Raw genomic sequence first — 20,528 nt, forward strand, 5'->3', positions numbered from 1 at the left:
ATGAACTGCTTGTGTATTCATATTAGAACACCCATATTGAAGAGGATTGACCATTCTCTTAGATCAGAGAGATTGCTAAAAGAATATACTCTTCAATGTGTCAACATACTCTTTACATTCTCTTTGAAATGAAGGATATTCTTGTCTTGGTCCAAGTGCCATATAAGAGAGAACATGTAGAGTGACTAGAGTCTACTTAAAAGAGAGAAAAGAAGATCCTCTTTGATGTGGAGAAGAATAAGGAAGAGAATGAAGAAATTGGAGAATGGGTAGATTAAAAAGAAAATGACGTGGCCAAATAAAAAAATTAGAAAAAATAATAGAGAGGAATAGGGATGTCATTGGGGCGGGGCGATGGTGGATATAGGCTCCCCCGTACCCGTACCCACTAAGAAAAACTCGTACCCATCCTCGCCCCATCACCCGTGGCGGGTACAAATTTTCAAAACCATCCCCGCCCCAACGGGTAAAACTATAAAACCGTACCCGTCCCGCTTACCTATTAACCCGCTACACCATAATTTTATTCGATAATTTTTTTCGTAAAAGTTGGTTTAATCACTATTAATTTCCATTTTTTTGAATTTATCTTTATAATTTTAATTTTTCACCAAATAAATTCGTAAAAAACTTTATAAAATAGCTATTATTATCATTATATCTTAAGTATAACAAAATAAGATTTATAAAATTATCATAATCCTACTAATTTTTTATACTAATTTTTTTAGTGATTGGCGGGTAGGCGGATATTAGGTGGGTAAGATGCGAAATCCATCCCCGCCCCATGACCCATGGTGGGTACAATTTTCGTACCCGCACCCACCCCACCACCCGCCAAAGCTTTACCCATCCCCGCCTCAATTGGGGCGGGTGCGGGGCGATACACACTTGTACTTGCCCGGTTGAGAGCACTTTCAAGTTTATAGCTAAAACAGAACATCATTGGCCATTTTGTTAAAGTAGTTAAGCCACCATATGGTCTACAATTGAATGAGTGTGTGTGTTAAACCATCTAAATTGCCAAAAGCATTACTGTATTTTCATGGTTTTAGCATTATGTACCTTCACTTGTGGCTGTGTAGGAAGGCTTATTACTTCACATAACTCAATGATGAGGCCAATTAGGCCTGAGAGTTTATGTTAGTGTAGCTAATTGAACTGTAAAATGAGCTTAATACTTCACATAAAACTGAAATTGCATTAGATTGTCTTGCATTACATACCATTACATGTTCATTATTTGATTACAAGCTAAACATATCTTAGCATTGAAATGTTTATACAGTAAACAAATTTCAAAATACTTGAACAATGTATCCTAAGTCTTGCATTACATACCCTTAATATTCTAAACAACTAATGGTTGGACATTGTATCCTAATTCACCCATTAAGTACTCTAGACCTTCTGTTTGACCTATTCCTTCTAAATACCCAATACATTCTCTCACCAATTCTTCATTGACCTCCAAATTTCTTGGTAATATGCCAAGGGCAGTTAGATGATCCTTACCCATATGGGGGATTGCAAAGTCATTATGACCCTTAGTTTGCATAATCTCAACCATTACTGACTGAAGTGTTAGGAAAACCTTGTTGAGTTTTATATGATCATAATCAACATATGCTTGCATGACTGAATTGACCAATTCATCAACTGATTTGGCTGCTTCTTTGGAATGTAATGACTGTAATGCCCTAAAATACCCAAGGTCATTAACATTTAAATCTGGTGAGTTAGGAGGTTGAAAAGTTAATCAATATTGAAGCCTTCGAGTTTGCAATCGCCATGAATGCTTGATCATTGTTCTTTATGTGAGGCCTTGCATTATCTTGTTGAATGAAAATGTTTTTACTTGCTCCTTCAGGCCACTTAGCCTTGATATTTGGTATAACTTGTTCTATGATGCATTCCTTGTTACTTGCTTTGTAATTGAATCAATAGGCTTCGTCTCCATTGTACCCCTTGGCCTGTTTCTACTTGCTCTTCTCTTTGGTTGTTGTTTTGTGAAAGGGAACATTCCAATTTTCCCATCAAATAGCAACTCTCCATCCTCTGAATATATAGGCCTACAAACTGCACACATAAACATTACCTTTGTGATATACCTCTTGGATTGGCAACTCCTATATGGTATCTCTTCTCCTTCAACCATATAAAATTTATGACCATCATAACTAATGTAAAACCACTTCTCATCCATGTGGATTATATGACTCATTTCTGCAAATTTAATTTTTGTGATTGGCATTGCATTAAGATCTAAAAAATCTGCTTGAACATGTTCAACTATTAAGCACTTTAAAGCATGCTTTAACCTATGTAACTTGTTTGCATCATTGAGGTGAGGATGCAGTGGGCTTGAATGTGGTTTTAATAAACCTTTGCATACCCAAGAGTGAACTCTTCCAACACTTACTCCTGTGTTTTTGGAGACTCTTTCCATGGTGTCTCTTTGACCCCATTCCAATGTTTTAATATGCTCAATAGGTGGTAGTATTCTTTTCCTATTCGTGTTACCCATTCTCTTGCTCTTCACATCTAATGCTTGACCTACTTCTCTTGGTATTTTTGCCATTTTCCAAATCTTAAAAATTGTTTTAACCTTTACACCGTATCTGTCAGCTACTTCCTTCATATCACCACGGGTGAGCTTCCCTTGTTTTGATTTCTGAAGCAAGAAGATGGCAACTTCTAACCTGGATTTTTCAGAGAGACACTTGGCTCCCATTTTTTCTTGAGGATTATGTAATGTTTGTAGGACTGTAATTTTATTGTAATTTTCAGAGACTTTGCTGTAATATTTTCGATGGACTGTAATTTTATCGACTTTTGTGGACTGTAATTTATGAAGGACTGTAATTTTGCAAGGACTGTAATTTTGCAAGGACTGCAATTTTGCAACTCTGCATTTTTTTTTACTGAAATGACTGAAGTTTATGGAGGTGTTGCTTGTTTTGAGGAGTTATGAAGGATGAGAACTTACTTAGGGTAGGTGTTTTCCATTTGTACTTGTGAGTTGATTGGTTTGGGAGGGAAAAGTCTAAAAACACACCAATTGGTGGGGTTTTTAAAATCTTGTAATTTTTTGGGGGAAATTTAGTCCCTAATACTACTCTTAATCTCAGCTACATTTTCCCTAATAAAGCTGAGTTTTATAAAGCAAGTGTACTTTTTATCAATTCTTTATTGCTTTCTTAAAACTTGTGCTAAAAGCATAAGAGCAATCACATTGAAGATGAGGTCATCTTCCTCTTTTCAATTTTTTCTAATTTTTTCATTGGTCATACTACTTTCTCTTTTCACTACTCAATTTTCCACTTTTTTTCATCCTCTTCCTCTCTTCTTTTCCACATCAAAGAGGATCTTATTTCCTCTCTTTTAAGTAGTCCCCACCATCCACTTTCTCTCTTATTTGGCACAAGGGCCAAGACAAGGACATCCTCTATTTATAGAGGATGTCTTCCTCTTCCTCTTTAAAAAGAATGTTGCCACATTGAAGAGGACATCCTCTTAACACCTTCTTTCATCTAAGAGGATGGACAATCCTCTTCAATGTGGATGCTCTAAGTGCCATGTAGAGTTGAATGGAGGGAGTAGTAGTTTACTAAAGAACCGAGCCTTAAAAACAGATAATACTAATTAATTAATTAATTAATATTCATAAATAATAATTGTAATTTAAGATCATCCAAATTCCCACCTATCTTAAACACCACCACAATTAATTGCTCAACACTCTTCCCAGTTCCCCTAATTTGTTTAATTTCACCATCAACTTAACAACCCTAACTTAATTTTTCATTAATCGACAATTCAATCATGAAGATCACTGTAATGACCGCCGACGAACAGATCATCACTTTAGATATCGATCGCGACGAAGCTGTAAGTTTTTCCCCTTTTCTCAAACCCTAATTTCATATTTTCTTCAATCAATTTGTCATTTTGATGTATATTTATCGTTGATCTATGTAATTTATCCCAATTCGCAATCTCCAGGTCGAGAATGTCAAGGCTTTGCTCGAAGTCGAGGTGAACGATTTACCTTAATTGCTATTTTTAGGGTTTTGATTGTAATTGAGTTTAATTAGCTTAATTAGTGCTCTTTTGTAGTTAAGTTTAGCTTAATTATCACGAAATTGTGGGGTGTGCAGAGTGGTATAGCGTTGCAGCAACAACAATTGCTGTATAATGGGAAGGAGATGAGGAATCATGAAAAGCTTAGTTCTTTAGGTGTTGTTGATGGCGATTTGATAATGATGGTTTCGAGTTCTGCCCCGTTACCTAGGTGATTATTGCCCTGAATATAGAGATTATTGTAGGAATTTATTGTGTATATTGTGATTGTGGTATGTGAGGAGTTTGTTGATTGAAATGTGGGTTATGGTTGGTTGTGGTTGTGGCAGTTCGTCACAAAATGATGCCCTGAGAGTTAATCCAGATGGGTCGGCTGTGAATCCTGCTGCTTTTCAACAGCAAATTAGAAGTGATTCTAATTTCATGACTCAGATCTTTCAGGTATGGCAATGAGTTGTTTAGTTTATGTCCATACTTAACTATTACTTTTAGGGAGAGACATGATAACATTTTGCTGCTCTAATTTCACGTGTTTCACGCATTTTGTTATTTTTTTTATCATTCGATTTGTGGATGGAATCAAAGATGTAGTATTTACAGACAAAAAGTATTCGGAAACTGTCTTCTTGTAGCATTTTTGTATGCCAGATGGCTGATCATTGATTTAAGTTGGCAGCATTGAATGTCTAGTAATGCTGACCCTTGGACGCTTACTTTTGTTAAGTCTTGTTTGATAGTAGTTGATCAATTAGGTAGTGATTTGTGAAGCTAATTTTAAGGAAGCTACGATACAAATTATTACCTCAGACAAATTTAGACAAATTTAAACTCAGTTGGCAATTGGGATTAGTATCTCTTTGCAAGATACACGCAGAACAACTATCTCAAGCTTCAGTCTCCCCCTTTCACGTACTGACGTAGCTAGTTGGAGTGTTGAAACAATGATGTTTTGATGCTTGGTGCTAGAAAAACCAAATACTTAAAAACTGTTCATTCAAGATAGGCTAGGATCTGCCTTAAGACTTAATTTACCTCACTTAGACGTTTGAGATAATTAGAAACCACATTCCCCTTTTAAAAAAAAATGATAATTAGATACTCCTTGATGGTGGTAAAACATATCTCCTTGAGCATATCTATCAAAACTTAACTTGCAGATGTTTCCTTCATGATTTATCACTGAGTGATGGGTTATGAACTTATGATTCTGCATCACAGTCTTTGAATTTTTAGTGGAACCAGTTTTAAAGGTTGCACATGTTGCCACATATGAATTAGTATACATTTTATAATGTTTTCTTGATATTGTTGTTGGGTATGTTACCATGAGTTTTGACCATTGGGTTCCTATGTATACGTGCAGAATGATCCTGAGCTCGCCCAAGCCATTTCTGGAAGTGATTTGAACAAATTTCAAGAAATTTTGCGGCAACGCCATCGGCAAAGGGAAGAGATGAAGCGGAGGGAGACTGAGGAACTTGTAAGTGGGCATTGCTGGTTTCTAGTGCATGTGTCTTCTTTTTCTACTTTGTTTATTTATCCATTTGTTTGCCGTGCATCTCTTTCCTTTTTAATGACTGAGAGTAGCATAGTGAATCTGTATATGTTTGTATCCTGTCACACTTATCTGGTAGGCACATGTGTTCTCTGAACTGATTGCTAATCAAAACGGAAACATTTTTCATGGTAGAAAGTAGAAACCATATCTTTTTGCTGGCATGCTAATTTGAAAGACTTAAAGCTTGGGCATGCTTTTCTGATGGTGTTTTGGAATTTTCTAGTAGATAAATGAATAGTGTAATCCACTTGCTTTTGTTATGGTGGTTTGATATTTTCACAAAAGAAAACGTAGTGAATGGACCAATAGAAAACTTAGTGAATCCAACCTAATAGAAGCGAGGATTTTTATTTTATTTTTTGACTGAAGAAGATGTGGCATAGGTAAGTAGGTAAGTTGGTCTTGAAGGAAAGTACCTGGCCACATGATAAGGGAGCTTGATTCTTCTTTTGTCTTACTATTTGATTGTTTGCTAACATTTGTTTATTTTCTTACTTCCTTCTTTTTGCGTCGATCTTTTTAATATCCTCCATTTGTTTTGTACTACCTCCCCTTCACAACTGTTTTTCACATTTCCTTAGAAGGGCAAACTCACAAGTCACAATGACTTTCCACTTTTGTTTCTTTCCTTATGTTGGTAAAAACTCACATCGTTAACATATAAATAATGGTCCTTCTAAAAGAAATACTGCGTACGATTGGTTTTCAAACCAGCTTGGAGTGGGTTCCTCTTGGAGACATTGGGGTAACCATAATGAGTTCAAGACAGAAATCTCATTCCATGATATTTACCGAGGAACATAACATTCAACTGTGACATGTGTTGTGTAATACAGTAAGAGTTTCAAGATATGTATTACCTTACCGATTAATTCTGACGGTTAACAAAATGCCATCACTTCACATCTGTAGATTACCTGTTTTTTGCCGTTCTTCGTGGTATCTCTTACGCTTCAGATTGAAGCTGTAGTTATTGATGGTATCATGGTTATGATGGCAGGCATTACTTCATGCAGACCCTTTTGATGTGGAAGCCCAGAAAAAAATTGAAGCTGCCATTCGCCAGGTAGAGTCCGCTCTTTCTTTATTCTGTGTCTTTCTTTTCACAAAAGAAATAAGCTCTTGTATCCTTATAATGGAATATGAAGATAGTCTGTCTTAAATCCTCCTTTGTTGATGTATTTTGGAAAAGAGTAATTTGTTAAGTTCCACCTTATCATAATTTGTACGAGGGTTTGTTAGTGAAAGATACTTATATGTTTCTTTTCTTACTTTGTTCTTCAACTATTAGAAAGGGATTGATGAAAACTGGGCGGCGGCCTTGGAGCATAACCCTGAAGGTTTTGCTAGAGTGGTATGCTATACACTCTAATCTCATTCTAATATCTAGACTTTTCTCATCAAGGTATACTACTCTCATCTATTTTTTTTAAATTCTCAGGTTATGTTGTATGTGGACATGGAAGTGAACGGTGTCCCCCTTAAGGTAGTTACCATAATATCCCAGAAACATTTTCTGATTGTTCTTTTTGGTATGTATCTCTATCATTTTATGCTCCCAAGGGATACCCAGTGACAGAGAAACTTAAAAAATGAAGTACTTGACAGCTTTGGTTAATGTCTCACACGAATCAAGATAATTTAGTTTCTCATTTAGACGGGTTTGCTCAGTGGCAAAATTATGTTTTTTTGGTTCACTTCGTTCAATACCTCAAATTATCTCGAGTAGCTATCTCTCTCTCTTTGAATGCATTTTCTTGTTCAGCCTAAACCTTTTTCATATATTGTTTAGAGGATGGATCCCCCATAGGCCACTTTAGTATGTATTTTTTTTTGGTACATTTCTGTTAACAATTTATTGAAATTGAATATATTTTTGTTTTGTTTTGGTGCGGCTTCATGTTCTTGGTCAATTTTATTAATAGGTTATCTGAAAACTTTTGGCGTTAATTCTTGGTTAGCATTATGCAAAGTTTATTTTTACGTCCTTGAAAATCAGCAGAATATCGAAATTTTACCTTTCTTGTTCTGGTGTGGGGCATATTGTTGGTGTATTTTATATCAGTCTTTACTGTAAACTCTTGGCGTTAGTGCATGCGTTAGCATTTCGTTAGGTGTGGTTTCGTTTGACTGGCAGATTTGTGAATGTTGAAATAATCTTATGGTCAGTATTTCCATAAAAAGATTTGATTTTACAAGTATATGTATTGTTGGAATGATAAGGTACATAAATTTGGTTACAACTTTATTTGATACGTGATAAGATGCTTCGGTTGCTTTTTTGATGGAGCTGTTCAGTTATTGGTTTTATTTCATTGATATTGTATATTTTCAAGAACTGTTGATTAAATTGAGTACCATTTGATTGGTGTTTTGTAAAATGTTTTGTCTATATTGAATGCATTTCGCTAGATTGCTTTCTCTTTCGAAACAATCAAATATAATTAGTACGAGGCTTCTCTAGAATACTTGCTGTCAACCTTTGTTGGAAAAGTGTGACTGCAGTCACTGCACTATTCTGTGAACATATCCTCAGTTGCTCAATACTAGAGTGGAAATGTGAGTTTTCTTCGATTGTCCTTAAAGCATATGTTAATATCATCACATAATCTTGTTTCAGGCTTTTGTCGATAGTGGGGCTCAATCAACAATTATATCTAAAAGTTGTGCCGAGCGTTGTGGGTATGCCTTCTCGTGTTGATCTGAAGTCGATTATTGTTCTAACATTTAATAGTACTCCACCACTTCAATGCGGAAACTCCTCATTTGCTAGTAGATCTCTCTTTACGTCAAAAGTCTGCATAACTTAGTTAGTTTTTAAGTTAAGGTTCTTGCTATGCTTATAAAGCTCATGTCAGGATTCCCTGCAGGTGTTGCCCCGACTAGTATATAATATCCAAAACACATTCATTCTCTATCATGCTGCAAATTTCAGCTTTCAGAGGTTGATGTTATCGTTTTTGTTCCTTTATTCCATTTCAGATTGTTAAGGCTCTTAGATCAACGTTACCGAGGTATTGCCCATGGAGTTGGTCAGACAGAGATATTGGGACGAATACATGTAGCTCCTATCAAGGTATTGAACATGTAACCTCATAATAATATTTTCAAAATTTGGACATTTTGCTTGTGTTTTTTGTGTGGTTGCAGTAGACTGACTAATGTCTGAAATAAAGGAAATTAGTTTGTGAGTAGGTACGAAAATCAATGTAGTTACGGGCTTACGGCCTTTTAGAATCTGTCAAAGCCTTGTTTCAAAGTTAACATATAACAATTTACCCTTTTATTTACGTTGGACCTGTTTCCTGATGCAAATTGCTAAATTTGACTTGCTTGTTAACTCCCATTCCCTATGTTCTTTGAAGATTGGGAATGTGTTTTACCCTTGTACCTTTACAGTTCTTGACTCTCCCAACATGGAGTTTCTCTTTGGTTTGGATATGCTCCGCAAACATCAGGTAATATCTATGTTTTTATGTTTGGCGATTGCATCCCATATGGTGAAAGGAAGCTTTAACCTGGCCTTTCCACTGCAGTGCATAATTGATTTGAAGGATAATGTTTTAAGAGTTGGTGGAGGAGAGGTTGCTGTTCCATTTTTGGCAGGTTTGAGCTTCTCTATTTCATAGTTTCTATGTTTTGCCTGATATATTCTATTGGATTATTGAATCCACAATTATTAAGTTTTTCTTGAAAACAAAGTTGTTATCTGCTTCCAGAAAAGGACATACCTGCTCAATATCTGGATGAGGAGAGGTATTCTAAGCAGCCTGCCAGCGAGGCTTCCGTAAGAGTTCTATTAGCTATTTTGCTTCACTGTTACTACTTACTACGTTTGTCTTATGTATTGTCTTGTAGCATTCGTCTAGTTAATTTGTTATTCTTCAGGGTTCATTAGGAGCAAAGGATAATAAAAGTGTTCCAACTGGAAGTCAGTCATCAGGTGAGATTTTTCTTGCTTTAGTTGTAGATTTTGTGCTAAGTTACCTGTGTCTGTAGAGCCTTTGAAGGTAATTAAGCCAAATACCCCGTTTTTCACGCGGGTTTGAAGAGCTTTTTGCTCAACCTTGCAAGAGCACAGCTTAGAGCTTCTCTTGCGCCACATTAGTTTTGAGTTCATAAATAACCTTCATTTGTACGCTTTATTTACTATACACTTGGAATTGGAATTGAACCATATCCTACCGACTCACCCGAGTCTGAGTAACATAGTTCATAAGCCAAAATCTATTTGACATAAACATCTACTCTGTATTGTTCTATGACATCTCTTGGTGCAACAATTAATTCTTGAATTTCCATGGGTTGTGCAGGGGCTGCTGCTGCCAGTCCTAGTCAGGTACGCCTTATTGGAAAATGAGTGCACACTTAAAATTTCATGTATTTCTTTGAAAATGATTAGTATTTGTCTTTACGTGAAAAATAGTATGCCAAAATAAGTGTTCATTAATTTGGATATTCCTTAATGACTTGAGGAAGCCTTGCCCCCCCGCTTTTTTTAGTTCATACACATTTCAAGTGCCTAAAGTATCAACTGAGACTCAATGGTTGGGTGGGTCATTAGTCACACCTAAGCGTTCAAACCTTTTTTTTTTTTTTTTTTTTTTTTGAGTGTAGGTTTAGTCGTAAAATCCTCCTTGGGGCTGAGAGTAGTGGCTGACTGACAATAAGGCGTAATATGTTGAGTGCCCTTGTCAGTGACATGAGTAATAGTTACGACTTACGAGTACTAGGCTATAAATATAACTTAGAAGATCTTAATCATGTTTTTCCCAGTTTGGGGTGATTATGATATTTTGGGTTCGCGTAAATAGTTTTAAGAGTAAAGTTGGGTATTGAAACAGTAAAGGGATTTCAAGATGGTTGTCAACAATCAATTCTTATGGTCAGATGTAGCTGATCGAAATGTTTGTGAACTGCAGGGTTCCGATTTTGAATCCAAAATATCAAAGCTTGTTGAACTTGGGTTTGACCGAAATTCGGTCATACAAGCCCTCCAATTATTTAATGGCAATGAAGACCAAGCAGCTGGATTTCTCTTTGGAGGTTAATTGTCGATCGAGTTTTAAATCATTACCCAGAATTGGGTAGGCATTTCAGGATCGTGAAATACAAAGCGTGCAAATGTACACTAATTGTATTCTTAAATTTCCGTGGTATTTTTTTTTTTTTTTGTATTTATTTGATCCTACTGATTCATAGAGTCGTACTTTTTGACCGTGGTAGTCCAGTACTATCGATTTTAACCCATCTTTTTACTACAGTATACACTGGTTGTAAAACTTCATTTTAGTCAAAATGTGTTTCTTTTCCGTTTCTTATCGAGAACATATTAAAGCCATTTTGCAATTTACACTTTAATTAATAATGTGTTCCTCCTAGATTGGCAAAATCCCAAATTGATAATTGAGGTAAATTTCTAGTTTCTTTGGTCATACCAGAGTTTAGTGTTGTTTATTAAATCGATCACATAACATAATATTAGGCCTTCTTAAACGTAAGACCAGAAATAGGAGCTTGGGTTTACCTAAAGAGATTTAAGAGTTTGAGGTACTTGTTAAACAGTTCCGCCTAGCGGCCTAGTTCTATTGGTCGAGTGTGGGTTGATTATGCCTATGGGTAACTTCATCACGTTTCCACCAAAGACGTCTTCACCACATTGAGAGTATAGTGAAAATCAGTGGCGGAGCAAGGATTTGAAGTCGGGCGAAAAAATTGAGCAGGGACGAAGGTGTAATAGTATAAGGTACTTTGAAAAAATTCAAAATTCAAAAATCTAACTAAAAATTTAGAGATTTTTAAATCCTCGCGGAGGCGAGCGCCACTGTTAGGCCCCCCTTGCTCCACCATTGTAAATGATCCATTAATTATGTTTTTGGTGAAAGTAAATGATTTCTTTTAACGAAAGAATAAATGGAACAATGGTATACTCACATTTAAATACGATCCTCTACTTGATATTGTCCTAGCTGTCGGTAAGGGGATCATAAACCCTCATATAGAGGCATAATTAACCCACAACTCGAATACTAGTAGTAGTAGTAGTAGATTAAAAGAGTTCTGTAAGCTTAGTAGATTAGAAACCTTTCCAAGTAACAAAAACTTCTTGGAAGATTTCAGCAATCAAATCTCTATCAGCATACTGAAGGAAAGCATTGAACTCGTCCCGAATGTCGAAAACCCTACCAAACTTAACCAAGTACTTCATACAACAATCCTTAAGCTCAGGGAGCTGATAGAGGGACGCGTTCTGCAACCTTTCAAGGACATTCTCGGCATCAATATCCTCAAGGAGGCTCTCGTGGCACGTCTCCTTGAGGTCCGAGATGTCATACTTGTCAGCTGCATGAAGGAGTGCAAGGCGATGTACGAGGAACTCACTATGTTTGATAGTTCCATGCAAGTAGCTCAAGAAAGCATGGCATGATTCAATTGACATGTCGGAAATGTTGATGGTAGAAAACTGGCTCTCTTTGAGATCATGTGCAAACATGCTTCGGAACACAGGTGATCGTGTAGCCAGAACGGCTCTGTGAGCTCCTACTGACCCGTCTGATGCGTTGATAACAATGTCGGTGTAGGTGTCCTCTGTCAGCATCCGGCTAAGGCAAGTTAGCGCGGCTGAGTGAGATCTTTTTTGTGTTAGTCCGTCCGCCCAAATCGAGGAAGGCTCTCCACCCTGTCATTGTTTGGGTGAAATATTAGAAGCGAAGGGGAGTAGCCGAGTAGGGAGGACAATGGGCCGGGTTCAGCATAATTCAAAATCGATCCAAAATCTTATCAGGTCATCTCCGATTCAAATGCAAACCCAACGCGTTATCAAAATTCTACGATCCAAAATCAGCATATGTTTTAGGTGATCCAAATTCCTAACCGGTCCAAAATAGTCATTTAAGACGTAAATAATTGACTAGAACGGAGATAGTATATAATAATCGTTTACGATTTTTATTTTTTGTGAAATTGGATAAAATGAGGAGTGAAAAAAGTGAGGCATACATGTGGACAAGCTGTCTTGAGATCAAGAAATTCAACATCAATGATAAATTTTCCTCCAATTTGAAGATCAAGTGGCCATATAAAATCGTCATTATTCTTCAGCTGCTGATCTGTTACTTCTGCACAAAAATAAATGTTAGTCTCCCTTAAGACGCTATTAACTTAAAACGAGGAAATGACATTTTTATAATAAAAATGAATAGGCGAAGCTCCAAATTTTCCCGCCTAAACATATTTCCTAAAATAAAGTTTAGTTATTTTTAGCATATTGTATAAATATGGTGCACTATAATAGACATAATCTTTCAGATTTATATATTTATGTCGTTTAGTATTTTACATTTTATACAAAATTATCTCCAATATTTTTATGATATAAATTTTTTTTTTTTTTTTTTGTTTAAAGAATCATACGAAAAAAATTCATTGATTTTCTATGATAAAAAGTTGCGGCTAAAAATATATTATCAGTAAAATTTTATAAAATAACACCATTAATCTCTCGGTAATAGGAAAAACTTTAATTGAAATACTAATTTTCCATGATTAATACGATTTAGACTTTGATTTTTCAAATCAAAATATAACAATAAGAAATGTAAAAAAAAGATTAGCTAATTTATATTTCATAAGTATAATATACTAAAAAAAAAATTAAAATTCTATATATACCTTGCATACATTACACGGGAGCTAAACTAGTTTAATAATAAAATGTTAGTGTTATTTTTTAACAGAATCTGATAGTAACATTTTATCAGGAAATATTTACATTTTATCGTAAAATTGTCAGACACCATTTTAGTCATCTTAATTTCATACGAAAAAAGTCTGTCTAAAATGAGAATTTATCTTAATTTAATTCACTAAATGTGATCATTTTGCGATTACATATTTATTTTTATAGTTATTCTTATTTGTGACAAAATTTATCAAAAGTTTACAACCATCTTTCTTTTTTATCATTATTTTAATCAATTGGCCGACACTCTTGCTCAATGCTCATACATACATGGCCACATACAAACAAATTAAAGTTTGCCAGCTCTCATGCAAGTTGCAATTAACGAAAACAAAACGGTTAGTGACCCGTTTTAAACTTAATACAGACATACACCGTCTTAAAAATAAGAGTGTGTATAAACCGGAATTTGTGTTAAATTATTGAGTACCAAAAAAAAAAGTGGTTGAGCGAGTAAAAGAAAAATCTATCCTAATAAGATTCCCGAATATCGATATCTCGACAGATCTCAATATAACCACTTTTATAGTTCGGAGGTTTAAATTCTGATTCCGCCACTACATACCTGGGTGAACAAGAGGCTTGCAATCATCAACTGAAGATAAAACCCGGATTACAAAAGACGCAATTGGCGGATTTTCTCTACTCAAATTGCTAATTTCTGGATACAACTTGATCATCAAAACTCTGTTCTTTTCCAATGCCAGATGCCTATGAAAATGACCATTAGTTCAAATTTTCTAATCACAACTAAATCCACCTACTACCTCATGCACATTGCGTCAAATTCTTGTTTAAGATGGTAATATCTGTCTTAAACTTAAAACAGGTCAAATATGCTAAATGAGACCAAAAAAAAAAGATGCCTAGAATATCTGCAAGTTTTTGAACCGTTTTCATTTTAAGACCAGTAAGAGGATTATACATCTGATGTACTACCTCCAATTCTATAGTTTCTGAGCATTATAATAAAGTTTTTGAGTTTTGTTTTAAAGTTTCTGAGTTTCATTATGTAAGTTTCGAGTTTATTCATTAAAACATTGCTCTAAAAATTACAATAAAACTCAAAAACATTACATATAAGTTTAGTTAAATTTGAGTTTTGATGAAAAAATATTAAAATCTAACTTATAAACTTTATTATGCTCAAAAAAATACACATATGCTCAAAAATAAATAAAGTTTGAGATAATAAGTTAAAAAAAAAATACATATATGCTCAAAAAACAAAAAAGTTGGAGGTAGTACATCCGATGTATGTTCTTTTTTCTCATTTTAAGACGGATCTTGACATCCTAATGTATGGACATTGCATCAATAAACATACTACTTGTCTACGGAATAATATGAGACATTTGTACGCATACAAGTATACAACCGCGCCATAGACTTTATTACTATTCCGCTGTTTTTTTTTTTGGGATATTCTCTCGTGTACCCCTCAACTTTTTCATTTTCTATGATATACCCTCTTTTCATGCAAAAAAAACTTTGACCGTCAATAACTCTTGGCTAGAAGTTCAGAATACGATAAATTTTTTTTCCAAATTGACAGTCTTTAAGAGGTCTTTCATTTGAAAAAAAATTCAACGACGTCTCAACTCGTAATCGGGAATTATGGTCGGTCAAAGTTTATTCAATAAAAAATATTTGACCAACCAAAACTACCGGCTACGATTTCAAAAGGTGGTGAATTTTTTTTTCAAATTGAAGGCCTTGACGAGATAATTGGTTTGAAAAAAAAAATTACCGTTTTATGAACTCGTAATAGAGAATTATTGTCGGTCAAAGTTTTTTTTCGAAAAAACGAGTGCATGACACCATGTAAAACGAAAAAGTCTGCTGACATTACCTAATATCTTTTTTTTTGCAACTGTAAAGAAATTGTAATTTTTCTTTACAGTTGCTCTTATAATTTCCTCGAAAAAACTCATCTCACAACTCGATTGTACATTATTATTCTAAATCGAGATACATACCAGTTCCAGAGACCAATCTTGAAAGGATCGGAGCGACGATAAGAACACGTAGAGAGGTTCTGAATACTCCATCTTGCAAGACGACATGTTGTTTCAACCATGTAATTGCTACAATCTTTCATTCTCCTTTATACGACTTCAGACTGTGACGGATTCAGAAAATTTTCTTTACGGTTTCCTATCTTGGGACCTACACTCTGTTTTTTCCCCAAAATGCGCCCTCGATTCGAGTCGATTTTATATGGAAATTTAGAAGGTTATAAGTTATTATAAGCACGCAAAGAATGTTTAACATAGAGTTTATTACAATTTGGGGTAATGGGAATGATCGTAAAAGTTTGTCCTTTGAAGAAGATATTCCTTTAAAAAGGAGGGAGAAGGTGACAGAGAATCCTTCAAGTTGTTGATTGTAAAAAAGGTCATCAAATGAAAGGGGACCACAGTCATTAAATCTGCAGGGGTCGTGAACCTAGTGACGGAGTCGGGATTTGTAGTTAGGAGTCGGAAATTTTCACCAGAGGCCGAATTAGAAAGAGGATAATTTAGACAAAAAAAAAAAACTAAATTATACTCTTCGACCTAGGGCTGTTCATAAAGTAGACCGGACCGGTAAACCGAATTGGCCGGTCCGGTCCGGACCAAATACAATCCGGTCCGGTCTCCGGGTCAACAAAAATAGGGTGACTGGCCTCCGGTCCGGTCCAAGCAAAAAAAAATAATCTCAAATTACCTTTAAAAATGGAACCGGTCCGGTTCAAACCCGGACCTAAAGGGTACCGGCCCGGTCTCCGATTTTGGGGTAAGGGGTTGTTCGGTCTGCGGGTCTTTGCGGTCCGGTCCGGTTCGGGACCGGTGAACACCCCTACTTGGACCTACTGGACCTGGCAAACATGCCAACTGGGCCAAGTGCAGATCGGGCCATTTTCGGGTTTTTACTGAATTCAGGTAAGCTCAGGTCGGGTCGGATAAGTGAATTCGGGTCCAGGTCAATTATTATCAAGTTATTTAGTAATATTGGATCGTGTACAACAATAAACATATCGATCACGTCAACTCGAGTTACTGGTCAATCTCGGGTTCCTCAGTTCGAGTGTCAGGTGTGGGTTGGGTTATACGGGTTGGGTCATTCAAGCCGAGATTTTGCCAGGTCTAAAGACTGCCCCTACTATAGTGAAATCTTACCTAAAGCACAGGTCATCAAAACAAGAGATTTATCAATCTCAAATCTTACAAAATGGTGTTCACAAGGATGCAACAACAAACCCGAATCAGCTCAAATCTCGAAATACCATATACAGACATACAATATATTCAAAAGAGTGCAACAACATATTGGAATTAGTTCAAATCTCGATATGATATATTGATATCAACATATTGGAGTTTCGTTTTGGGTACGAGTACTTTTTTTCCCTTTCTCGCTTCTTGAGACGGAAGGCACTACGTTCAATCCAAAGAGCGACCCGTAAAACAAAAAACTACCTCTTCTTTAAAATAAGTCGGTTCAAATTAATACCTCGTATCTTCCAAAAGGCCTTCTAACCATTTAATTCTCGAAATGCTTATACGATGGATCTCCTCCAAGAAAAGGATGAAGTCGCTTGAAGGTCGGCCTGAAGCATTAGTGAGAAATCTGTGATACCCGAGAGTCAATCCTTTGTGAACATTGTAATCGACCCATTCATCCGGACACCAAGTTGTCTTTACGACATGATCAAAATACCATTCAAATATCCGACTACATTCTTCTTTGAACCTGTTTTTCTCTGGTGTAGCCAAATACTTCGAGTCAAAATTGACCGATTTATATCCCGGGTCATAGTAAAGTTGACCGTGATCACAACTCAAATTTCTTTGACTAGCTAGAGAATGAGAAACTGTATTCTCATACCAATCGTCGAGAGTAAATTTGAACGTGCTGCATTCTCCCAGAGGAAAAGGTTCGTCACTTCTTTCACTATCTCCTCTTTTGTTGTTATAACCAGGGTAGTCTTCGATTCTGAAAGGAACGCATTCGCTCAACCTCAGAGAGTTGTGGTTTGCAAGTTCTTCTAGATTCCAATTACAAAATGGAGCTGATGTTTTGTGGCTGACATGAATTTCACCACCGGGTAGCAGCATTCCGCTTGCATTGTGAAAAAAACCCCGCACAAGCTCCTTATGCATTCTGGAAATAAAAAACGAGTTTATAACAGAAGTACCGGGAAGAAAGAAACAACAACAACAACAACATCAGAGCCTTAATCCCAAAATGATTTGGGGTCGGCTGACATGAATCATCCTTTAGAACCGTCCATGAGTGAACGCACACCTCAAAATGCGAAGAAGGAAACGAGTGGCAAAAATAATACCATCATTTCTAATGAAGTACATGTTCAAGTTACTGCATGTCTGCATGCATGCGCAAAATCATATCTTACCATCAGTGAATAAAAAAAGAACTCGTTTGGTGATATATTGATTAAAAAGGGTTCATTTGGTTCGCAATTGGCACTGAAATACTGAATCAATTAGTTCTTTGACGATTTAGCATGGACAGTAACATGAGTAACATGATCAAATCGAGAGCATGTGCAAATAAAGGGACAATGCAGCAACCATGAGGCATTACGGCGTCTGAACCAAATTGTGTCAAGTAAAGCAGCCTGGTTATGTCCCATTCGTCACTTGAGGGAGCACACAAGTAAATACGGATGAATTACGTTAAGATGCTACCAGAAATGACAACCGTTGTATCATTGCACTTGAAAGACGGAGAAATACCATGTTGAACTTTAAATATTCTTTGCATGAAAAAATCAAAATCATAGAAATTTTCCTTATCCTTAAAAACGGGTCTTTATGAAAGAAGCTTAAAATGTCTTCTGATACCCTAGTGTGTACAAAATTAAAGTTAAAATTAATTAAATTCATTTATCCATCACCATCTTTTTTTTACTATTTAGAAAACACCCATTTTTTGGCAAAAAATTGCAATTGTTTTAGGGATAAGAACATTAGAACCACAAAATCGCACCATGATCACCTGTATTCAAAATTTCCAATGTTCTAAATCGTATCAAAATTAAAGTGTGAAGAGTAGTTGATCTAACATATAAACAGTTTAAACACAAACCTACTAAGCGATTAACAAATTCCCATTTGCAGCCACAATCCTAAAATCACACAATATATAAATAAAACATAAAACTTAGGCATATACTCCGTAATAGAGAAATAAAGAAAGTCATACTCAATAACATGGAGATCGTCTTCCTTCCCATAGAAGCCAGCATGCGGAAAGTTATATACAATACGATCAAACCTCCGCAAAGTAAGATGAGGGTGTAGCTTCATTTTGGTTGCATCAACCCCATTAATAACAGACGCTCCTAGCCTTACTAGCGCCATCACATTTGATATCGCGTTCTTATACTTCTTTGTCAAAGTTTCTATTTCAATAATGCAGTTGAGCATCCTTAAGTTAAAATCAATGCTAAATAGGTAAGGGTAAATAAATACTCCTGTTATGTCTCAGACAAGATTTGCAAAATACAAATATATACACATAACAATAAACGTTTAGCAGCGAATAACGCAGTGTAAATTAACACGTTCAATAATCAATCATATACATCATTTACTCTAAAACATTCCTTTTCAAGGAATGCCAATTTCCACTCATACTCTACCCCCGTTCCAAACGCTAGTTTTCTTAATGTATTTACTGAATTTACTTTCTTCCATTGGAACAAAGTCGATATCCTGTTTCAAAACTTTTCCCCTGTATTTCGGTTTTCAAGATGAGGGAGAGACCACATCGACGTAATATACTAATCGTTACATAAACAACCAAACAAACAAATATACCTTTGAAAGGAACATGCATGATCCTGTCTCCCAATTAAACACTAAGCAATCTAACCAACTAAGCAACAAGGATAAATTAATCATATTCTAATACAGAAAATTGACTAAAATGAATACAAAATTCAGAACCAATGAACCCGAAAGCATAAACCTTTGAGAAAAACCCTTCTTTATTAAGTGGTCCATAGTAAAGTTTGCATCTTTCATGAAAAACATGAAACCCGATTTCATCAAGATGCAATGTAGAAAACACAAACAATCCAACTATCCACAACAACATGCAGTAGAAGTAACTCAATTCTGCTTATTCCTCGGTCCTAATCATTTGTTTACTTTATTTATTCTTTCTAAACGGTATATTAAGCAAAGATAAACAAATGATTGAGACAGACAATCATAAATTACCTAAAAAATCCATAAAAGGATGATAAACCCATTAAAGATCAGAACTTTAACCAACTATATTAGTATATTCCTATCTAATGATCCACAGGACCACAATTTAATAACTCAATTCTGATTATTCCTCGGTCCTAGTCATTTGTTTACTTTTCCAAATGATTTTTTAAGTAAAGGTAAACAAATGATTGGGATGTACGATCATAAATTGCCTACAAAAATCCAACAAATGATGATCAACACATTAAAGATCATAACTTACTATATTTCCTATCTAATGATCCACAATGATTAATAACTCAATTCTGACTATTCTTCCGTCCTAATCATTTGTTTACTTTTTTGTCTTTTCTAAACGATTTTAAGCAAAGGTAAACAAATGATTGAGACCCACAATCATAAACTACCTACAAAAATCCAGAAAATTATGATTAACCCATTAAAGATCAGAACTTTAAGCAACTATACAATGATTACATAAACCCTACTCACAAACAAACAACTTAAAAACTACTACTCCGTCTCAATCATTTATTTACCTTGGATTAAAATACTCGTCACAAAAAATAAAAAAGCGCAAAGAAATAAAAAGGGAGAGAAATAACCGTAAGAGTCAAGAGAAGTAGCAGTAATGTTGGAAGCAGAGCGAAAAGAATTGGCCAAAGAAAGTGAAAAAGAGAAATCTCCATCACCAACAATTAGTATTTGATGATTTGATGAATAATGTTTTATCCATTTCTCTGTTTTAAAATATTCTTCATGCAATTGTATGAACGCCATTGTTATTGCTATACCCAAAATTGTTCAAACAGCAAGTGAAATCATTGGTTTTTTCAACAATGGTAAAGTAGACAGGTCACAGGGATAGTTTAGGAGTCAAAGTGAGTAAGACCAATGGTCACACGGGGTCACGGCCTCA

General features: G+C 35.5%; 4 protein-coding genes across 5 annotated transcripts; 1 reads left to right on the forward strand and 3 right to left on the reverse strand.

The window, feature by feature from the left end:
• Positions 1 to 1,351: 1,351 nt before the first annotated feature.
• LOC141637941 (uncharacterized) lies at positions 1,352 to 2,734 on the reverse strand. Its single transcript, XM_074447360.1, has 2 exons — positions 1,925 to 2,734; positions 1,352 to 1,690 (listed from the first exon to the last, which is right to left on the reverse strand). Exons 1-2 carry the CDS (start codon positions 2,732 to 2,734, stop codon positions 1,352 to 1,354), a joined length of 1,149 nt encoding a protein of 382 aa, XP_074303461.1.
• Positions 2,735 to 3,611: 877 nt separating this feature from the next.
• On the forward strand, positions 3,612 to 10,982 carry LOC141637921 (protein DNA-DAMAGE INDUCIBLE 1). 2 transcript variants are annotated; one of them, XM_074447339.1, is made up of 16 exons: positions 3,612 to 3,891; positions 4,006 to 4,038; positions 4,161 to 4,294; positions 4,413 to 4,524; positions 5,447 to 5,563; positions 6,642 to 6,707; positions 6,933 to 6,995; positions 7,083 to 7,127; positions 8,262 to 8,323; positions 8,624 to 8,717; positions 9,007 to 9,099; positions 9,178 to 9,247; positions 9,361 to 9,428; positions 9,530 to 9,584; positions 9,955 to 9,980; positions 10,564 to 10,982. In XM_074447339.1, exons 1-16 carry the CDS (start codon positions 3,826 to 3,828, stop codon positions 10,690 to 10,692), a joined length of 1,233 nt encoding a protein of 410 aa, XP_074303440.1. In that variant the 5' UTR covers positions 3,612 to 3,825; the 3' UTR covers positions 10,693 to 10,982. The 2 variants fall into 2 exon arrangements, 1 of the variants encoding a protein (XP_074303440.1); XR_012541952.1 differs by lacking the exon at positions 9,955 to 9,980 and having other exon boundaries at positions 9,530 to 9,915; positions 10,355 to 10,982.
• A 692-nt stretch (positions 10,983 to 11,674) lies between these two features.
• Positions 11,675 to 15,559, reverse strand: LOC141637949 (BTB/POZ domain-containing protein At1g55760-like). The gene is made up of 4 exons (XM_074447368.1): positions 15,362 to 15,559; positions 13,948 to 14,093; positions 12,641 to 12,759; positions 11,675 to 12,320 (listed from the first exon to the last, which is right to left on the reverse strand). Exons 1-4 carry the CDS (start codon positions 15,481 to 15,483, stop codon positions 11,718 to 11,720), a joined length of 990 nt encoding a protein of 329 aa, XP_074303469.1. The 5' UTR covers positions 15,484 to 15,559; the 3' UTR covers positions 11,675 to 11,717.
• A 1,052-nt stretch (positions 15,560 to 16,611) lies between these two features.
• LOC141637933 (uncharacterized protein At4g26485-like) lies at positions 16,612 to 20,511 on the reverse strand. Its single transcript, XM_074447351.1, has 3 exons — positions 20,215 to 20,511; positions 18,594 to 18,792; positions 16,612 to 17,528 (listed from the first exon to the last, which is right to left on the reverse strand). Exons 1-3 carry the CDS (start codon positions 20,387 to 20,389, stop codon positions 16,871 to 16,873), a joined length of 1,032 nt encoding a protein of 343 aa, XP_074303452.1. The 5' UTR covers positions 20,390 to 20,511; the 3' UTR covers positions 16,612 to 16,870.
• Positions 20,512 to 20,528: the final 17 nt, after the last annotated feature.

The sequence above is a fragment of the Silene latifolia genome, unplaced genomic scaffold (assembly GCF_048544455.1).
Source record: "Silene latifolia isolate original U9 population unplaced genomic scaffold, ASM4854445v1 scaffold_158, whole genome shotgun sequence".
Taxonomy (NCBI): Eukaryota; Viridiplantae; Streptophyta; class Magnoliopsida; order Caryophyllales; family Caryophyllaceae; genus Silene; species Silene latifolia.

Coding starts and splice junctions, on each gene's coding strand:
- LOC141637921 (XM_074447339.1), top strand. CDS start 3,826: ATGAAGATCACTGTAATGACCGCCGACGAACAGATCATCACTTTAGAT. Junction 8,718..9,006: donor TACATGTAGCTCCTATCAAG/GTATTGAACATG, acceptor TGTTCTTTGAAG/ATTGGGAATGTGTTTTACCC. Junction 9,981..10,563: donor CTGCTGCCAGTCCTAGTCAG/GTACGCCTTATT, acceptor TGTGAACTGCAG/GGTTCCGATTTTGAATCCAA.
- LOC141637941 (XM_074447360.1), bottom strand. CDS start 2,734: ATGGGAGCCAAGTGTCTCTCTGAAAAATCCAGGTTAGAAGTTGCCATC. Junction 1,691..1,924: donor TTGATTCAATTACAAAGCAA/GTAACAAGGAAT, acceptor AGGGCATTACAG/TCATTACATTCCAAAGAAGC.
- LOC141637949 (XM_074447368.1), bottom strand. CDS start 15,483: ATGAAAGATTGTAGCAATTACATGGTTGAAACAACATGTCGTCTTGCA. Junction 14,094..15,361: donor AAGATTGGTCTCTGGAACTG/GTATGTATCTCG, acceptor TCATTTTCATAG/GCATCTGGCATTGGAAAAGA. Junction 12,760..13,947: donor CAAGCCTCTTGTTCACCCAG/GTATGTAGTGGC, acceptor ATTTTTGTGCAG/AAGTAACAGATCAGCAGCTG.
- LOC141637933 (XM_074447351.1), bottom strand. CDS start 20,389: ATGGCGTTCATACAATTGCATGAAGAATATTTTAAAACAGAGAAATGG. Junction 18,793..20,214: donor TACTTCTCTTGACTCTTACG/GTTATTTCTCTC, acceptor TTATTGAAATAG/AAACTTTGACAAAGAAGTAT. Junction 17,529..18,593: donor GACGATCTCCATGTTATTGA/GTATGACTTTCT, acceptor TTTTATTTCCAG/AATGCATAAGGAGCTTGTGC.